This window comes from Monodelphis domestica, chromosome 1 (genome assembly GCF_027887165.1).
Source record: "Monodelphis domestica isolate mMonDom1 chromosome 1, mMonDom1.pri, whole genome shotgun sequence".
NCBI lineage: Eukaryota > Metazoa > Chordata > Mammalia > Didelphimorphia > Didelphidae > Monodelphis > Monodelphis domestica.
In genome coordinates, this window is record NC_077227.1 from 505190321 (window position 1) to 505213991 (window position 23671).

At 35.9% G+C, this 23671-nt stretch overlaps 1 protein-coding gene across 2 annotated transcripts in view; it reads right to left on the minus strand.

The window, feature by feature from the left end:
* The window catches only part of ARFGEF2 (ADP ribosylation factor guanine nucleotide exchange factor 2), a 120298-nt gene that overhangs the window by 36542 nt on the left and 60085 nt on the right, over positions 1-23671 (minus strand). For both annotated transcript variants that reach the window (XM_007475772.3, XM_007475773.3), the window contains exons 13-25: positions 22531-22639; positions 22040-22238; positions 20329-20440; positions 19626-19831; positions 18259-18343; positions 17999-18170; positions 17272-17423; positions 11698-11826; positions 5512-5670; positions 3922-4069; positions 2474-2573; positions 441-481; positions 167-336 (exon numbers count right to left, since the gene is read on the minus strand). In XM_007475772.3, coding sequence (XP_007475834.1) covers positions 167-336; positions 441-481; positions 2474-2573; positions 3922-4069; positions 5512-5670; positions 11698-11826; positions 17272-17423; positions 17999-18170; positions 18259-18343; positions 19626-19831; positions 20329-20440; positions 22040-22238; positions 22531-22639 — 1782 coding nt within the window. The remainder of the gene's footprint in view (positions 1-166; positions 337-440; positions 482-2473; positions 2574-3921; positions 4070-5511; positions 5671-11697; positions 11827-17271; positions 17424-17998; positions 18171-18258; positions 18344-19625; positions 19832-20328; positions 20441-22039; positions 22239-22530; positions 22640-23671) is intronic.

Below are 23671 nucleotides of genomic sequence, written 5' to 3' on the forward strand. Positions count from 1 at the left end.
TTTGACACAACTTGAAACAAAGTTATTCAAATGAATGGGTTATTATTGCTAGGAACCTGCTAATTAATAACTGTACAAAAATGTGTATTAAATATGCCTAAAAGACATTGGTATTCAAAATGGTATTCAAGATAGTCAGGGGGTATTTTTAGGTTAGAAAATTTACCTTATTAAAGTGGTCTCCAATCACTTGCCATATCCGTGACCATTGCAATCTAATTCTATTCATATTGTAGTATGAAATTTCTACAATCTTCTGCAAGCTGAACATGCGTGGATGATGTGGTGAAGCCAGTTCATCCATAGAAACAGCACAGAGCCAGCGGACAAAATCAACTATATGCAAATATTATCCAGAAATAAATAATCAAGTTAGCACTTTTCAGCTATTTTGAAACTCAAAGCAACTGCAAATTTCCAAAGAAGTTAAACATACATACCTATTGCATTTCCATCCAGTCTAGTAGATCCAGTAAATATTCTGTGGAGCCAATGAAACATAAAATAAAATTTTATTTTTATAACTTAAGGTGTTTTTAAAAAATACAATTTGGAAAGAACGGGCTTAGAATTGCTCAAGTTTATAACTACCCTAACAATGAAATCATAATGTACGACAGATATAAAGTAGAAAGATGATTAAGTAAGCTAGAAGTAGGTATGCTTATAGCAGAAATAACAGCAAACTATTTAGGAGAAAGGGAAAAAGGCAGGCAAAGTGAGAAATGAAAGATTCTAATCTCCTTGCCTGTAAATGAAAGGAGAAAATCAAAACTCTAGAAGAAGAATAAATAGTACTAAGAATAATAGGGGGCTAAAAAAAACAACAAAATAAAATATAATAAAAGGGAAAAAGAGTTTCAAAAGATAACTTGTAATTAATATTAATTAGGCTTTGGCATTCAATATAGAATAGTGGATAAGATCAAGACAATCAAAGAAAGCCAATGAAGAGTAGAATACTTGGTGGCATTCTAAAATCAATACCGAATCTACTCTACAAGTACACGCTAGGAAATTTACCAAGTGGGTATATGGTACTTCTGATTTATCTATTTTTTGCATGTCAACTCTTGAGGATAATAGAAAGAAGGATGGATTTAGAGTCAGATGGCCTGGGTTCAAATCCTACCTCCATTACTTATTACCTTTAAGAACTTGGGGGAGTCAATTACCCATTTAAGGCCTCAGTTTCCACATTTGTAAAATTATGAGGTTAGAGTAAATCATCTTTAAAGATCTTTCAAGCTTTAAATGCGAAATCCCTATAAGTCAAATTATCAGAATTATCAGATTTTAGACTTAGCTTTGACAAAGGACCTTAGAATTAATTTAGTTCAAGAATTCTTAACTTTTTGTTATGTTACATACCTCTTTTGGCAAAAGGGAATCCTTCCTGGAATAATATTTTAAATGCATAAGATGTGTGTATAAATATATGTATTTATGTATAAACACATATGTATACATACATATATACACATACATACATATACACCCACCCAAAAGAGAACAAAAGTGAATGAAAGTGAAGATGTAATTTTTTTCTCATCAAAGTCTATAGACTCCCTGAAATCTACACCCAGATTAAGAACTTAAATCAAAAATCCTTATTTTAAAAATGAGGAAACAAAATAAATATTTTTAGTTTGGAAGAAAAAATAAGAAACTCATTTTGACACTATCATCTCCTGATCATCCATCCATCTAGTTGGGTATGCCTTAGGTACCTGTCCTTATCAATTGAAAATAGATTGTTCAGGTGATGTGTGAGGTAATATTAGATGAATTGTAAGTGGCTTTCTGATGCTGATGCTGTACACTCAAGAAGGTACAGCAGAAAGACCACTGGCCATGGGAGTCAGAAGATCTGGGCACAAATCAGAGCCATAGAGAACTTTGGGACCACAAACAAAAGAGAAACATTGGGAAAGAGAGCTTGTAAAGTGAAAAGAGTCACAGGAATAGAGTGTTACTATATGTTTGTGCTAAGGAAATATGAACTAGTTTTATTAGTAGCTTAAGAAATACAGGTTAGCAGAGGCAATGTGGAATAGTGAGAAGAATACTGAGACTTTGGAGTCTGGGTAGAACTGAGTTTGAATTCTGCCTGTGATCTATACTTTGTGAGGACCAGAAAGTCCCTAAATCTCTCTGAAAATCAAATCTAAGATGGAGAAAGTATACTTGTAGAATGTACTTTACAAAATTATCATGAAGTTAAAAAGAAATACTGTATGTGAAGCATAGATAGTATTATTATTAAATCAACTTTTAAAGAGTCAATATATTTCAAGAACAAATGTAGAATTTGAGGGTCATCCATTGAATATGTTTTAATTTCCAGATCTTGGAATATAGCTACTTGGAACTCTTTCCCAAAAGAGCCTCGAAAACATTCTTCCTTGGGGGATTTTCATAGAAAAAAATCCTAAATTATCTTTCAGACCTCACCAGAAAATGAAACTATTACCTGTCCACAGCCACGACCACACTCTGAGAGCTTGTCTCACCAACTGATTCCTGAATGCTGGCCATCTGCCTTTTATCCACTCCACCACCAACTAAGTTACCTAAAACACGAGATATATATATCTATATATCTATTATATATTGTACATATATGTATATATATATGTATAAACATTTTATGTGAGATAAGTTACTATCTTCATGATTTTGTGCTAAGGATTATGTAAACTTATTTTAATAACAATCAGAGAAAATTATCATTTGGCTAGGGAAAAACTGCAAACTCCATCCCCCAAATCAATGCATTTCATAGGCAATGTAGAGAATTTTAAAATAGATCATTGTTTTAATTCAAAAGGGAAGCAACATGGAAAAGTGGATAAAGAGATGGCCTCAGAGCCTGGAAAACCTGGGGTTGAATTCCATTTCTGAGCATGCTTGCTCTGTAACCCAGGTGAAGTCACCTAGCCACTAGGTTACTCCCTAAGAATTAGAGAAGGTGTCAACCTGCCTTGGTAGAAGGAGTTTCCTTAATAGGACAGAACAGGTTCAGGCCCTATCTCCTTAGTTCAAAATACATGAATCTTTAGAATAGGAGACTCCTGTTGCTCTAATCTCAGAGCCTAGAAATATGTGCTAACATCAATTTGGGGATCATCATCATCATTAGTGATGGGTTCTTCTGAACAGTCCTTCTACCCTTTTTCATGCTATTCAATTCTGGTCTATTGCATTTGATGATTCTGATTCCTCTGGGGGTGGGGTGGGGGAGTATCTCAGGTATGCTATAGGTTATCTCCTTAAGAATGAAAAGATGGGAGTGTAGTGCATACTCTATGATCCTCCCTTTCACTCTGATCAGTTCACCTCATTCTCTGATTATGCACATCCCTGATCATGTCTTCATGAAAAAGTAGAGGGGGCTTGTTATAATAATTGGTTATCATTAAAAGTTCTAACTTCCTAGTCTATGTACTCTACTTCACACACAAAAAAGCTAAACTCCTTCCTTTATTCTAATTGCAGAAGTACTAACTGCCAAAAAAGACAATTGGACTTAACCAATACAAATCTTCAAATTACCAAAGCAAAAAGACAAATAGTTAAGAACTCACAAATCAAAGTATCAATAAATATGAATCATTATTAGAAAAACATGCCATCTTTGGCCCTTCTCAGGTAAAAATTTAAAGGATTTCTAACACCCAATGCTACACATTTTGAGTCATGAAGAAAACAGTTTTTCCCAATTTAACTGACAGCACAAAATACCTTAGTCTGCTGATTACTAAAGGATAAACATTTGCTCAACAGTTAACCATGATCAAAAAAGCTGAAGCAGCACTTTCTTTTCTACTGGTAAACAATATGACAACACTGGAATGAAAATGTTTTGTTTTGATATGTTGAAAAGCCACCCACATAAGTTGTCACACTCATTCATGTTACCTAATCCCAGGCCCATGAACTCTTCTCCTGCAGAAGTGTAGCCCTTCAGGTTACTTTCTTTTTCACGCCCAGATCCAGACAAGTATCGAGTCTTTACCCCAGTTCCTATCAGCTGGGCAAGTTCCAGTTGGCTAATACATTTCAAGATCTACACAAAATAAGGAAACAGATGAGAGTTAAGAGTTGTAATTCTAAAGTTTGAAAAGAAGTCCTTTTATTCTTCAATGAAGTCTTTAAACCATTTTCTAATTTCCCTTTTCAGATAGAAATAAATCTAATTTCTTGGGACCATTTACCTAAAGGATAGAATGACCTGAAGATAGTTATCCAAACAATGTTACCAGAATGATGAGGCAGCAGTGGTGCAGGGTAAAGGGACGGAAATTGAAGTTGAAGATCTACACTGGAATTCTGTCTCCAACATTAACTGTCTATGTATCTGTGGACAAACCATTTAATTTCTCTGTGCCATAGTTACATGTTCTAAAAGGAGAAATAATAATTCCACTAACCCTAAAGCAGTATATTAACAAATGTTTACTTTGTGTCAGCTACATGCCAGTCTGTGTTTGGACACAGGGGTATAAAGACAAAACTCACAGTATCTTTAATTTTACTGGGGGGCAGTTAGGGGAGGGAGGGTATTATTAAGAGTAGCAATCAACAACAGCTCACATTTACATAGCATCATTTAGTTATAAGGCAATTAAGTACATCGGGTGAATCTTAAAAAATCTTGAGGGAGGTAGAATACATTTTCATTATTCTTCTTTTACAGGTGAAGGTCCAGAGACTTGCCTAACATTCTCCAGAGCTAGTAAGTGCCTGAGCCTCAAGCTTGGATCCTTTCATTCAAATGCTGACTTAGATATAATGCAATTACAATAGTACAGTAAAGGACTATGCCAATGGAGCTTTAGAACAGGCTCTGCCATTTGTAGACAGTAGAGAAGCTTCAGGGAGTTCAGAGACAAATTTAAAAGTAGTTCATGCTAGGTGGTATGATGAGTTCCTGGTCTGAGGTCAGGAAGACTCATCTTCCCTGAATTCAAATTTGTCCTCAGACACTTATTAGCTATGTGACACTGGACAAGTCACTTAAACGCATTGGCCACAGTTTCCTCATCTGTTAAATGACCTAGAGAAGCAAATGGCAAACAACTCTAGTATTTTTGCGAGGAAAACTCTAAAAGGGGTCATGAAGTCAGACACGATTGAAATGACTCTACAACAGGTCCATGCAATAAATTAAGGCAATGAAATCAACTCACTATATAGAAAATATCAGATAACCTGATGCCCACCAGGTCACATGCCTGTGACATTTAAAAGACCAGCATGCAAGTTTCTAGTTCACTTCTTCAAGGAAAAGTTCAGAAAAGGGCACCTATACTCAACACATTCAGGATTTCATGAGAGACTACAAATTAGCTTGGGAAATGGTACTTTTAAAGTATCGACATGAAGGTACTCAGTATTCCTAAAAACAAAACAAAAAAAAAATAGACCAAAAATAGTTTTAAGTCTATTGAAATACTTGGAAATGTCAGAAGGTATTCTATAATGCCAAATGGATTTGAAGAGCCTCACCTCATGCCAAGAGTTTCCAAGGTAGTTGCCATCAGTATGAGCCACTGTAATCAGTGTCTTTATGGTATCAATGTTTTTCTGTTTCATCTCTGTAATACTGGAACTAGCAGTCAAGAGGGAGAACCGAGCAAGAGCTTGTACATAGGCATCTCGTTCCAGCTAAAATGGAGAAAAGGGAAAAGATAATCAACCCTCAATCACTCAGTAAATCAACAAATATTTAAGCACTGACCAAGTTCTAAACTCTGGAGATACTAAGAGGTAAGACAATCCCTTCCCTCAAGGAGCTCATATTCTAATAAGGAAAATAAAATGCAAATATATACATATAAGATATATACAGTGTAAACACAAGTTAAACTCAGAGGAAAGGCAATAGCTGGGGGGTGGGGAGTGGATAAAGGCTCCTGATGAAGGTGGGACTGGAGCTGAGTCTTGGAGAAAACCAGGGAAGCTGAAGCCAGAGATGAGGAAGAATATTCCAGGAAAGGCAGTCAGCCAGCCTGCACAAATACACAATTAAGATATGGAGTGATGTGTGAAGAGCTTCAAGTAGGCCCATCTCACTGGATAGTAAAGTATAGGAAAGGACGTAAAATGTAGGAAAACTGGAAAGTTAGGAACAAGCCAGGTTATAAAATGTCAAATAAATGACTTTGTATTTGATCTTGGAGGCAAAAAAAGAGCCACTGGAATGTTGTTGTTGTTGTTGTAGTAGTAGTAGTAGTAGTAGTAGTAGTAGTAGTAGTAGTAGTAGTAGTAGTAGTAGTAGTAGTAGTAGTGTCGTTGTCGTCTCTCGGTAATCGAGGATGACGATTGTCTTTGTGTGCTTTCATCTGTGATACAGATGAATGTGCACAAAAACACTTGTGCGTGAAGGAGATTTAAGTGGAAAAGTCGATGCACAGAGACAGTCCCACTCTCTCAGCATTGGAAGCCTGGGTCCATTGGCACAAAAAATTGTTACACCTGGAGACTTCCTCAGCTGCATTAGATGGCTGTGTTGTCTTTTGTGCTCCAACACGCCCTAAGCACTCCACAGTGCTTTGCTGCGTCGCCATCTCAGCCATTGAACCTTCTTATTGGTTTCTTCCGTCTGTTCGTACAAAGCAGTCTTCACATGCTGGGTGAGCAAAGCCTTAGTTCACCAGGGGTCGACGACCCGATGGCTACCCTCACAAGGTTTAGCCGGCCTGTCGAAGCCTTTGCCCGGGGTGTGGCGCTGCCGCATGCCAGCAGCTACTGGGAGCCACAAGTGAGAGCTGGGTGTCAGGTGAGGGTCAGAGTTTGGTTTGTATTTCTAGTACTGAACTGTTACTGATCATTCCCTCATTACACAAATATTAAGGGCGGAGGTCCAGAGAGGCAAGGCTACACAGGTGATAAGGGAAGAGCCAGAATTCAAATCTGTTTTATGTCTCCAAGTTCAGAGCTCTTTTCATTGTATGATGCCTCATCTCTTCCAGTTTGTCAGTATCTTGGCAAAAAATGGTAAATGGACGGTAGTCACACATCACCTTGTGTTGTTAGTTATCTTCTTAAGTGTATGAGGAATTTGAGAATTGAATGCTGTCCTGGAATTTGTAATTCAGAGAGACAAGCATTCCCTCACTCGCCTTAAAGTGGTTTGGAATATCATGATCTGTGAGTCAGAGGCAACATGAGACAGGTCAGGAGTTTTGTACAGTGACCTAGGCAGATTGTGAGAAATCAGACTAAGAGGACACAAAACTGAATAAGCCAAGAAAGAAACAGTGGCACAGGTAAAGGAGAAACAAAAAGAATAGCTTCACCATGACAGAAAAAGATGAGATCAAGGTGGGTTATCAAGTCTCTATAGGCATTCCAAAACAGAGGGTTTGAACTAAATCTAGGGTTGTATTAACTTCTTCAAGAACTGAAGAGAAGTTTCCAAATGGCTTACTGTCCCCTCAATGCTCCTTCATAGCTTGTCCAGTAAAAGGCACTGTATTATACTTGACTGATTAATTTTTTTTTCTTACACATTCCCTGTCTTCTTGTTCATTCATTTTTCAATTGTGTCCCACTCTTTGTATCCCCATTTTGAGTTTTCTTGATAAAGATACTGGAGTGGTTTGCCACTTTCTTCTCCAGCTCATTTTAAAGATGAGGAAACTGAAGTAACCAGGGTTAAATGACTTATCTAGGGTCATAGCTTGGAAGTGTCTTGAGTCCAGATTTGAACCCAGAACTTTCTGTCTTTTGACTTGACTCTGTTCAGTCAACCATGTAGTTGCTCCTCTTTTTTTTTCCAAATGAATTTTCCTATCATTTTATCAAGTACTATAAAGTATCTACTTGGTAATTTGATTAGTATAACATAAAACTATAAATTAACTTTGGAAGTATTATAATTTTTATTAAGTTGGTGTGATCTAGCCATGAACACTGAATATTCAGTTATCAGCTATGTAAGTTGTTCTTTATTTCTTTAAGGAACATCTCATAATTGAATCTATACATGTCATGTTCTTGAGTCGGTCGATTTTCAGATATTTTATATATTTTCATGTTGATTCACTTAGATTCCCCAAGCATAACATCATATTGTTAGCAAATAGCAATAGTTTCATTTCCTCTTTATTTATCTTTGTCTTCCTTCCTTCCTTTCACCTTATTGCTGTTGATAGTGTTTCTAGAACCATATCAAATAATGATAGGAAGAATACTTCCATCTTGTATTTATTAGAAAAAGTTCTAGTATATCCCCATTGCTTATGATGCTTGCTTTTGGTTTTAGATAGATGCTCTCTAGATGCTCTCCCCAATATATAGCCCCTCCATGCCTAAATTCTATAAGATTTAAATTTTTTTTTAAATTTGATTAATTTATAGCATTTTTCCAGGATTACAAAAATCATGTTCTTTCCCATCCCTTCCCCCAACCCCCTCCTATAGCCGACACACAATTCCACTGGGTTTTACATGTGTCTTTGGTCAAGACCTATTCCATATTATTGATATTTGCACTAGGGTGATCATTTAGGGTTTATCACCCCAATCATATCCCCATAGACATATGTGATCAAGCAGTTGTTTTTCTTCTGTGTTTCTACTCCCACAGATTTTCCTCTGAATGTAGATAGTGTTTATAGGATTTTTTAAACATAACAGATTGCTAAACTTTGTCAAGGTTTTTCCATATCTATTGAGATGATCATTTTGAGGGGGAATGTTTTTGTTTTTAATATAATTATGTTGATTGTTTTCCTAGTGTTGAATCATTCTTAGATCCCTGGTATAAATTCCACTTGGTCATAATGAATGATTACTTGGATAAATTGCTGAAGTCTGAAAGAATTTAAAAAAAAATTTTTTTTTGTGTTAGAATTCATTAATGATAGTGGCTTTCCTTCTGTGTTTCATATTTCCCTGGTTTAGGCATTAGGATTATATTTGTCTCATAAAAGTTCTAGTTGGGTTTTTCTTTCTCACTTTCTGAGAAAAATCAGCAAAATATTGATATTGACTGTTCTTTAAAAATTTGATAGAATTAATCCATTAAGACAAGAATATTTTGCTTTGGCAGTTTTCTTTACAGCTGATTCTGTTTCTTTTTCTGAGATTGGGTTATTTAAGATCTTGTTTTGACTTTCTTTTATATATATACATATACATATACATACATACATATATATATACATATACACATATATATATACACACACACACACACACACACACACACACACATATATATATATACACATACATACATACATACATACATACCCTTACCTTCCATCTTAGAATCAATACTGTGTATTGGTTCTAAGGCAGAAGAGTGGTAAGGGCTAGGCAATGGGGGTCAAGTGACTTGCCCAGGGTCACACAGCTAGGAAGTGTCTGAGGCCAGATTTGAACCCAGGACCTCCCATCTCTGAGCCTGGCTCTCAATCCACTGAGGCACCCAGCTGCCCCCTTGTTTGGGCTTTCTGATAGTTTTGACATTTTATATTTTTGAAGGCATTATAGGGAAACCACATGGTCAGACTTGAGGCAGGCAGACCAAGCTATGGGTTACTGAATAAGTTGAGGCAAGAAGTGACAAGGGCTATGGTATATGAGGCTGGTAGCTGTACATGAGTGGGGAGAAGGAAACGTATATGAGAGATGAAGTGAAGGAACAAAGACAAGATCTCCCAACAACCCGTATAACTAGGTATGAATGAGAGTAAAGAGAGGAGGATGACACTGAGAGTAAAAGCCTGGGGGACTGGGAAGAAGGTGGTACTCTTGTATATTGAAATATTAGGGAAAATGAAGGATTTTAGGGAAAAGTTTATGAGTTTGGAATTGAAGGGGCTAGGTCTGAATAATGGATGGACTAGTCATTTTCCTGTGTGATCTTGGATAATATCTGAACCTCAGGAAAAAGCACTAGGTAAACCTATAATCCTCTTCCAGTTCTAATTACTATTGAGTCTAAAATTGATTTCTTATGTAGGAGCATAATGGTGTTTTATATTGCATTATAAATCATCAATACAGAAATGGGAAAAACAATAAGTCAATTAGCTATATCTCCTTATTTTACAGATGAGGAAATGAAGGCTCCCAGAAACTAAGTGACACGGTCATAGTAATAAAGGGATTGAATGGCAAGTTGAGATTCTTCTGACTTCAAAAATAATTCTCTTTTATCAGCACCAAAAGACCTCCTTATTCTGTGCCTTCCATCCAAGGCAAAGAATTATAAGCAGAAAGCAAATAAAGGTACATGACTTGGGGGGAAAGTAGGGGAGGAAGAGAAGGGAAGAATCAATTTCAGAACTTGAAATGGGAAGGGATTTTATAGATCATCTAAATCCAGCTGCATCATTATAGAAGTGAAGTTACCGAGTCTAGTTATTTGTTTTTTTTCTTTCTTTGTTTTTAAATCCTTATCTTTTGTCTTAGAATGCAGAAGGGTCACACAGGTAGATATAAGGTCAATTTTGAAACGAGGTCCTCCCGACTCCAGGTCTGGTGCTCTGTCTGCTAAGTCACCTAGCTGCCCCAGGCCAGGATATCTAAAGTGCCTTGTACAAGGTCAGAAGAAGTGCCAGTATCTTAACTCACAGTCCAGTGCTCTCTAGCCAGGTGGCACCATAGTGGACAGAGCTCTGGGTAGCTTTGAGCTCAGTCCCAGGGATTCTTATTCTTGCTTGTGTCCTGAATCCCTTTGGCGGCCTAGTGGAACCTAGGGATCTTTCTCAGAATTGTTTTTAAATGCATCAAGCAAAATACAAAGGATTATTAAAGAAACCAATGATATTATAAAAAAAAATTTTTTTTAATTCACATGGTCTCGGGTTAAGAACCATTATTCTGGTAGAAGATAACCTCAGTTTTTTCAATAGTAAAATGGGGATAATAGCACTTAGATGCCAAAGTTGCTGTAAGGATAGAGTAAGAGAACTATAAAATCCTTTGCAATCCTTAAAGTGCAATATAAATGTTAGTTATTATTATTACTGCTACTACAAAACCAAACTTGTTAATGTGTTATTCTGGGTTGGTCATTTTTTCTTGATTATCAACTGAGTCCAAAGTACTCACATTTTCTACATGAAGAAATGGAACCTCAAAGAGGTTAAGTGAGTTGAGCAGGTTACACAGCATTTTTAGTGACAGAATTAGGCACTGAAACAGACTTTCTGGTCCTAAGTTGGTATCTATATTCTAGTAGGAGATTTTGGAAGTTGCCATTTTTTAAGCCTAAAGGTGTAAGTCTGTAACAGTCCAATTTTAGCCATCGTGGCAAGCTAGCAGAGGATGGGAACATTTTCAAACTATACCATACCAATAATAAGCCAAATTCCTGTCATTCAATATTATTGATTTCTTTTGTAATCCTCTGTATTTTACTTGATGCATTTAAAAACATTATTGTCAGAAAGATCTCTAGGCTCCACAGACCACTACAGGTGTTTACAACATAAGCAAGGATAAAAATCTTTGCACTAGAGTATAGTTAGCTATGAAATTACTGCATAATTATGTATGAGTCAATTACAACTGTGAACACATAAAAACAGGACAGTCTATGACTCTCAAGGGTCACTGCTAAAATTGCTAAGGTAATGAGATCATTACAAAAGTTATTTTACAAAATTTCTAAGATTGCAAGTTCCCAGATATGAAGTCCAGAGTCTCTCAAGCCTCTGAGACAGACACACTTACCTGCATTCCAAAGATACAGGCTATCCGGATGGCACATCTTATCCCTTCCAAGCACAGAGAAGCCACTTCAGTCTCATCACAGTTTTGAAGCCCAATGCTGTAAGCGGCCAACAGAGGGGTCCACACCAGCTGGCAAAAAGAAAAAGGTTAACTTTTAAAATAATTTCAACCACTTAACACTAGAAATTACCCACCTCTTTTTTTTTAAATAATAAAGGAAAACAATTAAGTAAAAACATTTTACACCAAGACCATTCTGATGTTGAATAAAATATATTGCCCTAGTAGATTCCTATCCCTTTGCTGGGAGGAAGATTATATTTCATTATATATTCTCGAGGTCCACTAATGTTTTTTTAAAATTACTTCAATTTTGCTTCCTTTTAGTGACACCCCCCCCCTTCCCCCCGCCATTACATTGTTTGTAGTCCCTGTGTGTACTGTTCCTTTGGTTTGGGAGACTTCTTCCTTGCCCTCTCTATTATGACATGGAGTAATATCATCAGCTCCCATGAATTCAATAATAATGATCAATTACTCAAATATTATGTTGGTGATTCTCAGATCTGCTTGTCAAACTCTACTCATATCTGACCTCTAGTCTTACATTTTAAACCTGATTGTCCCAGAGACATGATGTCTAAAACCTTCTCCTCTGATACGGACATCACTCTGACTCCATCACTTCATTTCTCATTTCTGGCCTATTGCAATAGCCTTTGGATTAGGAATAGTGTCTCAGCTCTTTCTCTACCCCTGTCAACTGTCAAATTAATCTTCCTCAAGCACAGATTTGATCATGTCATGTCCCTATTCAATAAACTCCAGTAACTTCCTATTACTTTTATTTTTTTTTAAATGTTTTTAATTCAGTGTTATTTCATTTTGAATTTCAAATTCTCCTATCTCCCGACCATCCCTATCCATTGAGAAGACAAGGAAAACAAAACCCATTACAAATATGTGTGGCTATGCAAAATGAATTCCTGCATTAGCCAAGTTTAAAAAAAAAAAGTTAAAGAGAAAAATATATGCCTTGACGTGCAACCTTGGTTCTTTGGAATTTTAGAGGGTGACTGTTTTGACAATTATTAAGACTTGCACAGCTGATTATCTTTATAATATTGCTATTATTGTATAACTTGTTTTCCTGGGTCCATTCATTTCACTTTCCTTCAGTTCATATAAGCTTTCCTAGGTTTTTCTGAAATCATCCCCTTGATCATTTCTTATAACACACTAGTATTTAATCACATTTATATACCACAATTTGTTCATTTTCCAATTAATGGGCATCCCCTCAGTTTTCCATTTCTTGACACCACAAGAAGAGCTTCTATAAATATTTTGATACTTATGAGTGTTTTTCCTTTTTATTTGATCTTTTATGCAGTGCTTTTTTTAGCATCATTCCAATACTGCATTAGTATGCCTATTTTCCTATGCCATTTTTATTTGTCATTTTTCTTTGCTGTCATCTCAGCCAATTTGAGGTATGTGAAGTAGTAACTCAAGAATTGTTTTACTTTGAATTTTTCTGATTTTATTAGTGACTCGAAGAACTTTTTCTTCTGTTGATGGGTGGGATTTCTTTGTTTTCTCTAGAACTTCCTGTTCATATAACTTGAGCATTTATCAGTTAAGGAATAGCTCTTATTCTTATAAGTTTGGCTCAGTTCTCAATTTACAGTCATCCCTTGCTATGTCACGGTTCACTTATTGCAGCTTCACTGTATCACTGTATTTTAAAAAAATCTAATTCTGTATCATGTAATTTTCACTATATCACTGGATGTTGCAGATGAATACCATACTGTAAACAATGGGAAACAATGGGAAGTCACTAACACTTGCTCAAGTTTGCCAATGTGGCACACTGTGTACTGGCTGATGGAAATAAAAGGTGACCAACCTCAGAGCTGTGTTCTGTATCCTGGGTGCTGATTGACTCAGTGACTATATTTCGGAGATTTTCACCTATCACAGGGGTCTCTGGAACATAACTCCTGTGATAGGTGAGGGATCACTGTATTTGCAATATGAAGTTTTTATCAAAGAAACTTGAGGCAGATCCCCACCCCCTTCATATCTTTTATTTTGGCTGCAATGGTTTTGTTTATACAAAACCCAATAATTTTATATAATCAAAATAATCCATCTTACCTCCCATGAATTTATCTTGTTTGGTTATAAACATTTTCCCTATACAAAGATGAGACTGACTCCTTTAGTACTCCACTAACCTGCTTACAACATCACCCTTGATGTCTATCATGCGTCCTATTTTAAGCTTGTCTTGTAACACAGGGTGGGATGGCAGGTTAGTTTCTGACCTATGCCTCTACTTATGCTTTCAATTTTTTTCTTTTCTTATTACAATAATTAGCATCTCTAGTACAATATAGAATAATAATGATGATAATGGACAGCCTTCTTTTCTTCTTATTCCCATTACATATAATGCTTTTTTAATTTTTTGGTAGTAGATATATATTAATTAGAATTTTAAGAAAAGATCCATTTATAATGTTTAGTATTTAAAAAAATTAAAAATTGCATTTTGTCAAGTTTTTTTGCAATCTACTGAAATAATTATGATTTTAATTTTTGTTAATATGATTAATTATGATTGTGATTTCCTAATATTGAACCAGTTCTGTAGTATTCCTGTTAAAATTCCAACCTGATCAGAATGTATGATTTTTGTGATATATTGGTGTAATTTCTTTGTTGCTGGTATTTTATTTAAAATTAGGGAAACTGGTCTATAGTTTTCCTTCTGTTTTGGCTCTACGGTTTAGGTATAAAGATCTTATTTATGTCATGGAAGGACACCCAAGATTTCTTCTTTATTTTTTCAAACCATTTATATAGCATTGGAATGAATTGTTTTTTAAATGTGGGTAGAATTTACTTGTAAATCTACCTGGTCCTGGGTTTTTAATCTTTGGAAGTTCATATGGCTTTTTCAATTTCTTTTTCTAAGCCAGGATTATTTAAGAATTCTATTTTCTCTTCAATTAGTCTGGGTAATTTTTATTTTTTAAAATTCTTAACCATTTCTTTTAGATAAGTGACATTAAACTCAAAACAGAAACAGATACTTTTGGACCACATATTGACTCAGAAAAACACAATGAGCATTATCTATGATGTACTCTTTTTATTTGTTTTGTTAAAACTGTTCCTAATTACATTTTCATCTGGTTCACACTGGGTATTTGATACTTCTGCTTTAGATCATGAATTTTAATGGCATATAGTTGGGCAAAATTGCCTAACAATGCTTTTATTTTTCTTGCTTTGTGGTAAAATGCCCTTTTTTCCAGGCAGTTTGGTGTTTTATTTTTGAGGTCAAAATAGTCAATGGCTTGTTTATTTAATTTTTAAAAACCAGATCCTATTTTTATTAATATAATGGTTTACTTCTGAATTTGTTAATCTCCCTCCTTTGATTATCAAGGATTTCTATTTTGGTATTTAATTGGGGTTTTTTAATTTGTTAGGTTTTCTAGTTATTTTAGTCACGTGTCTAATTCATAGGTCTGCTCTTTCTCTCATACTAATATACTTGTTTAAAGAAAAGTTTTTCCTTAAGTATTGCTTTGGCTACGTATAATGAATTTGGTATGTTGTCTCATTGTTATTATCTTTAAAAAATTACTGATTAAAAAAAATGATTTGTTCTTCAACCCTCTTTAGGATTAAGTCATTTAGTTTCCAATTAAATTTTGATCTATGCTTCAAAGGCACTTTACTGCTTAATAGAGAGCCTTGTGCATACCAGGTGCTTAATAAATATCTATTGATGGAACATCATTTTTATTGCACCATGGTTAGAAAAAGAAGCATTTAATGTTTCTGTTTTTCTTCATTTGTTTGCAAGGTTATTTTCATTTTATTTAATTGATTAATTTAGAGCATTTTCCCAGGATTACAAAAATCATGTTCTTTCCCTCCCCTCCCCCCAACCTGCTCCCATATCCAATGCATAATTCCACTGGGTTTTACATATGTCTTTGGTCAAGATCTATTTCCATGTTATTGATATTTGCAAGGTTTTTATGATCTAATCTATAATCAATTTTGTTGAATATACTATACACTGTTGAGGAAACAGATACACATACCCTTCTATTCCTACTTAATATTTCCCAGTCTGTCTATATCTACTTTTGTAAAATTCTAATCACAGTTATATTTCCAGAATTTGTCTCTGTGGTCAACTCAAAACCACTCCTGTATACACTGGATCTACAACCTAGAAAAAAGTTAACAGGCAACACAGCTCTTAGATAGCACCTGTTCCTGATCCCAACACCTGTTCAGAGGTTCTCTGGAATCTCTTTCTGCCCTGGTGCATCCTGCCCTGATGTTCTTAGTGTCCATTCTGTCCCCGGGCACTAGAATGCTCCCTATCTCTGCCATGTCATGCAAAGCTACTGGCTAGGCTCCATCACAACTGTCAGCAAATCTCTTTATCTGTTTTCTAAGACACCCTAGGCTAAAAAAACCTGATTTGTAGTGACTTTCCCTTGGTTTTCCTGATCAGAATTTGGTCTGGTGCCTTTTTAGGTTGTTTTGACAAAGGTGTACTAAGTGAGCAGAGCAAAATTTCTTCCTCTTATTCTACCATCTTGATTCTATCCATTTCCTATTACTTTTAGAATCAAATATAAAATCTTCTCTTTGTCATTTAAAGACTTTTTTCCTACTTTTCCAGTTTTCCTACACTTTACTCCCCCCTCCATTGATTTGACAATCCAGAGACATAATTCTTGCTTTTTCCTGAATTAAGACTTTTCTTCTTTCAATTCTGAGAATTTCTAGTGGCTGGCCTCCATGACTAAAACCATCTCCCTTCTCATTTCAGTATTAATTGACTTCTTCAAATTTCAGCTAAAGTATTACTTTCTACAACCCTTTTCTAGTCATCTTTAAATCACTGTCTTTCCCACTTGAGATTACCTCCAATTTATCCTATATTTTGTTTGTATTTACTTGATGGCAAGTTGCATCCCCACCTAGACTATGAGCTCCCTGAGAACAACTGAATGTGTTTAAAAATTAACCCTCATTGCCTAACCTTTACCAATCTTTCTGCTGCCTTGGAACCAATACTTAGTACTGATCTAAGACAAGATGTAAGAGCTTTAAAAGAAAAAAAAGAACCCAATGTCTAATACAACAGAAATGAAGAAGGATGAGGAATGAGAAAAGGTCCTAGCTTTTGGCAATTAAGAAGCCAGAGATAACTGGGGAAAGAGAGTTTCAGTTATGTGATAAGGTTGAAAGCCAGACTGCCAAAGACTAAAGAGAGGAGAGGAAGTGGAGGCAATGAATAGATAGCTAGCAGCAGATAAAAAAGCAGTCAATAAAAAATCACTGAATATAAAAGAATTGAAATAAATCAAACCATTTCAGGTACTACATAGAGAAAATTAGAGAGCCTTTTAAGCCTTTCCTCTTTAAGGATCATCATCTTTTTTGTCAATTTTGCCTCTCGCATATCTTTGCTTCTCAATTCCTACATGACATTTGTTCTTTCCTCATTTACCTTCCTAAGGGACTTACCTTGAACATGGGCCTAACATGGTCCAAGTGTGTGGCACTTGTGAAAGGTGCTTTGGCATGACTTACAGCTTCCATCAGAGCTTTAGCAGTTTTAGCCATTTGCTCCATTTCCAAATTGTAAAGTAATCTCCTCTGCTTTTCACTGGCTACATCTGTAAAGATATATAGCAATATGAGATCAATGTGTTCTCCAACTGAAAAATTATCAAAGAATATAAATGGTCAGTTTTCAAAAGAAGAAATTGAAGCTATTAACAAATATGAAAAAACCTGTCCCAATCATTAATATTGTAAAGCGACTTTGAGGTTGTAGTTCAGTTTTCCTCATATAAAATGACACAAAGAAAAGATTTTTTAGAAAATATGGATGTTAATGCACTGTTAGTGGAGTCAGCTATTTGTCCAGGAACAAGAGGTAATAACATGGAACTATTCCCAGACAGTCCCCAAACTGGATACCCTTTAGCCCAGCAATATAACTGCTAGGCATATGCCTCAACAACATGCATATGTTAAAAAAAAATCTAAAGTAGCTCTTTTATAAGCGGAAAAGAAGGGGTTGTTCATCAATTAAGGAAGGACCCAAAAAATTATGGCATATTAATGTAATAGAATATCATTGCAATCTAAGAAATGACAAATGGAAAAATCTACAAGCAGGCATCTATTCATGCATTCTGGCAAAAATCAAAGCTGAATGTGACAAAAAGCTGCTGTTGGGCCTTACTCTGCTTATTGGATTTAGTAGCAATTGTGTGTTCTTTTGTTTCTTTCATAGCAATTTTTTTTCCTTCTATCTCTTCATAAATGGTGGAGAGATATTCCTCTGGCAGATCTTTACTGTCATTGATGCCTCGATTCATTTTAATATATTGTTCTTTTGTCATCTTATTCTTTACCTGCAAAGTTTTAAAAATTACTTAAAAAATTTAACAGTCTAAGAAAAATCATACTCTACAAGATGAAAAAGTTTATCAACTACTTTACCTGAGGACTGTGTAAATCTGTTGTGAGCATAATAATAGAATATGCCAAGACATAAGCAGTGTCAGCACTAGCAAACATGGTTTGCCTAGAAGAAAAGATTAGAGATTTTAATAACAATCATTCATAGCTCTGTGGTTAGGAAGCTATAAACTTCAAACTGGCAGATACTCGCGAGAAATCAGGTTGATTGCTCCATCTAATAGCAAATTAGTCAGAAACTTTAATCTCTCTCCAACATTTTTAACATTTATTAAAGATGCCTGTTCTGTAAGGTGTTGATTAAGTATAAGTATCAAAGACTGGATTTCTTTTTCTGAATAAAACAGTTTATAATTAAACTCCTTAGACTTCCTAATGAATTAAACTATCACACAATCACACTATTCAACAATAAGAATGCAAGGGTAAAATTGAGCTTATTTGAATTAAAAATGCTAACAAAATTCAACTTTCTTACTTGGTTTGAGTCAAGTTCTTTGGAAATAGCAGATGCTATGTATATAAAGTAGAAGGAGAGCAAGAGAGTATGATTTGACATAATTAAGAAAAGTTTTGGTATCTAAAATACTGAGTTTTCAAAGCACCAAATTGATTAGTAAAAGGATCTATTGTATAATTTTAAGTTTGAACAGGCCACAAATTTGCTGATTAAGGTAGGATCTTTCTACCCATATGGGATATGTACTAAAAATGCAGACACATAAACTCTTTGAAGCAAATCAAGATTTCCACTACGTTCAAATGACCAGACTGCTGACTTTGCTGACTAGCCATTTCACAAGAATGGCATTTCCAAATAATCAGCAGGTGATGGTAGCTTAAAATGAAAAAAATTATGTATTTGGCATTATGATGGAAAGAAGCTATCAGAATGTTTCCACTATGCTTTTTCCACAGACTTTACACACATACAGACATTCATGAGACTGTAATACATATCATATACTTAATCTTCCAGGAAATTTGTGGTGAAAAATCATTTTCAAAGTATCCTTGCCTCAGGAATGAATGCCAATGCCCTTTACAACATCATGAAAAATAATCATCTTGTTTCTACTTGAATAGCAATGTTGATGAAGAGATCACTACCTCCCCTAAGGTAGACCTTTCCACTTTTGGAAGGTACTAGTTACTACAAAGTCCTTATGCTGAGCCAAGATCTGTTTCTCATTACTTGCCAATCAGTACATAAAAAGAAAAATAAAAAGTCAAGAGTTACCCAGATAATAATCATGGAGGTAAAAATTTCTCTATTAATACCCATTTCTCCAAATCATTATCCTTTGGAACATATCTAGAAATACTAAATCTATTTCCCCATCAAAACGAAAAATTGCCGCAGAAAGTAGGTAAGTGTTGTTTGTTACCCTTGGTTGCATTCAAGATATCTTGCTGCAAACTTCTCCATTAACCTATCAATCTTCTGAGCTTCACCAGGTAAGCGGAAACCTTCAAGAAATATTCGTAAAGCTGAGACAAAATCCTTTCCACAGAAATCAAGCTGGTCCACGTAGGCATACATCACCTCCTTGTTGAGTCTGGTGCTTTCTCCCAGAAAATCTCCTACCTGGGTCTGAAACAAACATCCCACCAATGGGGACTCAGGAGTGAAATTTCCTTTACCCAAAGGAGAGGATAATTATTGAAAGGTATGCAGTACAGTTGTGAAGTTAGTGCTGACATTCACAACTCCTACTCACACTCAATGTTTGAGGGTCTGGTGTAATAAGTGAGGGACTGAGGTTAGAAAGGGCAATAATAACAGTCAAAGAGGAAGAGTTGATTCAACAGAAAGGAAATACTGATCCAAGAAAATCCAGAATAAAAACTTTGCAGCACAGACTAATTCTAGTTTCTCACAACATGCTCTCATTTTAATAATTCCTCTTCTGTTTGACTCCCACCCCAGGATGGCACCCTCAACAACTGCTCTCATCAGAGAGCTTGTGCTACAAAAGGCATGTATGTACATGGCAATGTTTTAAGCAGGTCTTTGCTGGGCCATTAATATTCTCTGAGCTTTCAGAAATCTCTTTTGTGAGTTTACAAACAGGAAACGTGCAATCTTACAGAATCCAGGCGTTCTTCTTGGTGCAGAAACTGTGCAATATCTTCCACTGGAGTTCCAAGCATGCCCTGCTCCTGTAGGTACTGGATGCCCCGTTTTGGTTTTTTGTTGAACCTATTCATAGAATAAGGTAGCATCAGATGAATTCTGGATCAGGTTGCTTGTTTCTGAGATGTCTGAGAGATGGAAAAGGCAATACCCACTTAGTAGCAAACTGGAAAGTGTGATGGATCAGTTGTCACAAATTGGATATCCCAGACTATGGATAAAAGTCACAGCATCCAGTGTGCTTTTTTTCTGGACTTAAGTTCCTGCCTCTCTTCCTATCGTGCTTCTAATCCCACTAAGAGCAATTTTTCATCTATAATCAAAGTCAAGTTAATTGTGACCTGCCATGCCTCCTTTTATTTTGGTACTTATTGATCTTTCTGGAGGTATCACACCTAAACCTTTATTGTCTAATACCCTCCCACATCTCACAATAGGCAAGGAGGTAGTCTTTGTCAGAGGACAGAATCATATCACTTTAGTCAGCAATAGTCCTGTCTAAGCCACAAAAGAGAGATCATATCTTGTTCAAGAGATGAATACTTTCCAGAGCAAGCAAAAGCTGTTGTGGTTGGGATAATCTAAAGATCTATTTTAATAGACTAGAAATAAAATAAAACACTGGTGTCTAAATTCCTGTAACATACATACAATTCAGGAGAAAAGCTTGTGGGGAAGGGAAAAGTGACACAAAGTTGTGTCAGTAATAGTCAGTATGTGAATAGGCTTTTATGGTGGTATCTAATTTCTAAGAGCTACAATGATAATTACAAATTTCTTATGCCATAAGTATGATTTGAAAGGTATACTGAGTAAAGGTTTTTCCAAGGATGAGTTTGATGGGAGGGAAAAGAATTTAGTCTAAATAAGCTAAATTAAGTGTCTTGGTAGCCTGGATCTTAAAGTACACATTCATACAGACACAAACATAGAATGTCCAAGAAGAATTATAGATCCATTAGGTCCAGAATAGCTTCTCCCCATTTCCATCTCTCAAGATTCTGCTCATTCTTCAGAACCCAGCTCAAATGTCATCTACTCCATGAATCTTTCCCAGAATCCCTGCTAGAACTCGGGAATATCTAAATTCCCCAGGTTCTGTTTCTTTCAGTACTCAGCATATTTTGCCTTATGTCAAACTACTTTCTGCATAGCTTAAGTTTTCCTATTAGAATAGATGATCTCTTCAGGCAGGGATTATGCCTATATTCATTTTTGTATCCTCATCAACACAAAAATGCTTAGAAGATTGTTATTCATATAATAGGAATACACAAAAAATTGCTAAAAAAAATGAACAGTGTGAAATCAGTTTGGAAAATTGGAATATATAAGTTTCAAAATTAGTTCTAGGGGCAGCGAGGAGACCGTAGATAGAGCACCAGGACTGGAGTCAGAAGACCTATGGTCATATATGGCCTCAGATACTTTCTAGCTAGGTGACCCTAGGCAAGTCACTTAACCCCATTTGCCTAGCTCTTGCCTTTTTGTCTTATTCAAGGTCTTAGGACAGGACATAAGGGTTTTTAAAAAAAGGATTTTGCCTTAACTCTTTATATTTTTCACTTCTTTAAGTGTACAACACACATAAGGACTGCTACACTTTTAGACAACAGCAACTTGATGAACCCAAAGGAAGCAAGCATGTCAGGCAGCCATACTCACAGTTCTATTCCATGTTCAATGATTTCCTTTTGTTGCTTGATAACCTCAAACTGCTCAGGATCATCTGGGACAGAGGTCTGGGTAGCAACACTTCCTATCCCAGAGGACACAGTAGAGTCCATAGAGCTTACACTACTCCTCCTCCCAATGTCAAGACCTTTGGGCTCCACCAGGTCCTGATCTGTTGTTCGTTCCTGGCCTGCAAATGAAGAAAAGGGCACAGGCAATGTAAGGGACTAAAAGGATATAAAAAACAATGAAGCAAAGAATGGAGATTTCATTTTTATTTTACTCATTTCCTTCATATTCTACCACATACAATTTGCCAAATTTCAATTATGTTTGAAGCAGAATCTTTTTTAAAACAGCAGAGAGGAGCAATAAACTAAGGTTTCTAATAATTCTATAACTTGTCACAAAAAAAAGTTTCTAGTTCAACTTAAATATTTTATGATGGGCAGTAGAAAGAGAAGCAAAACCAAGATTCTCACCCAGACTTGTTTGATGATTGGGGTTGACATACAGGTCTTTACTCCATTCCACCATGCATTTGAGTATAGATACTAAACATTCGAGACCTTTCTTTCTGAGACTTAATTCCTAAGAGAGAAAAGAGATATAGGATTCATATCCAGGATAAAACCAAGTCAGAAAACGTTATAGAGGTATATAAAGAAATAAAGAGGTCTGCTAATCCAAATGCCTCAGTTTACACAGAAAGAAATGGAGCTCTAGGAAAGATAAATGATGCTGAAGCAGATACTGTTTGGAAAATCTAAGATGACACTGGATATGAATACTTCTATATTCCAAAAAAAGATAAAAAAACAAGGGAAATATTAACTAATGGTATTAGTATTGTGGATTTTTTAAGGAGGAAAGAGCTAAAACTCTTGTAAAGTACTTATTACAAACATCTTAGCAGAAGAATCCTAGAAAGAACTGTAGAAGCTAAAATAATCATCTTGATGGTTTAAAAGTTTCTTGTGGGACACATGTAATACCCAGTGGAATTGAGTGTGGGCTATGGGAACGGTGGAGGTAGGGGAGGGAGGGATAGAATACGATTCTCATAACTAAAGAATAATGTTCTAAATTGACTAAATAAAATTTAAAAAAAAAAGAAAGAAAAAAAGTTTCTTGTGGGGGCAGTTAGGTGGCTCAGTGGATTGATATCCAGGCCCAGAGATGGGAGGTCCTGGATTCAAATCTGGCCTCAGACACTTCCTTGCTGTGTGACCCTTTGCCTAGCCATTACCACTCTTCTACCTTGGAATCAATACATAGTATTGATTCGAAGACTAAAGGTAAGGGTTTAAAAAAAAAAAAGAAGTTTCTTGTGACATATACCACATGTTGGCCTAGGTCAGTGATGGTGAACCTATGGCATATGTGCCAAAGATGGCATGCCCCCCCACCCCCCGTTTGTTACTAGAAAGGCAAAGGGAACTTGGGCAGAGATGCTCCCCTCCCCCTCTCCAAAGTGCCTGAGATTGTTCACATCCCCTGCCCCTCTGATTAGCGGCCAATTTGAGCACACAAAGTGTAAGGTGTACAGTTCACAGGAAACAGAGCTGGAAGGGAGAGGAGCACTTTGGCCACTCCCCTCCTCCTCTCTATATTTGCTGAGAA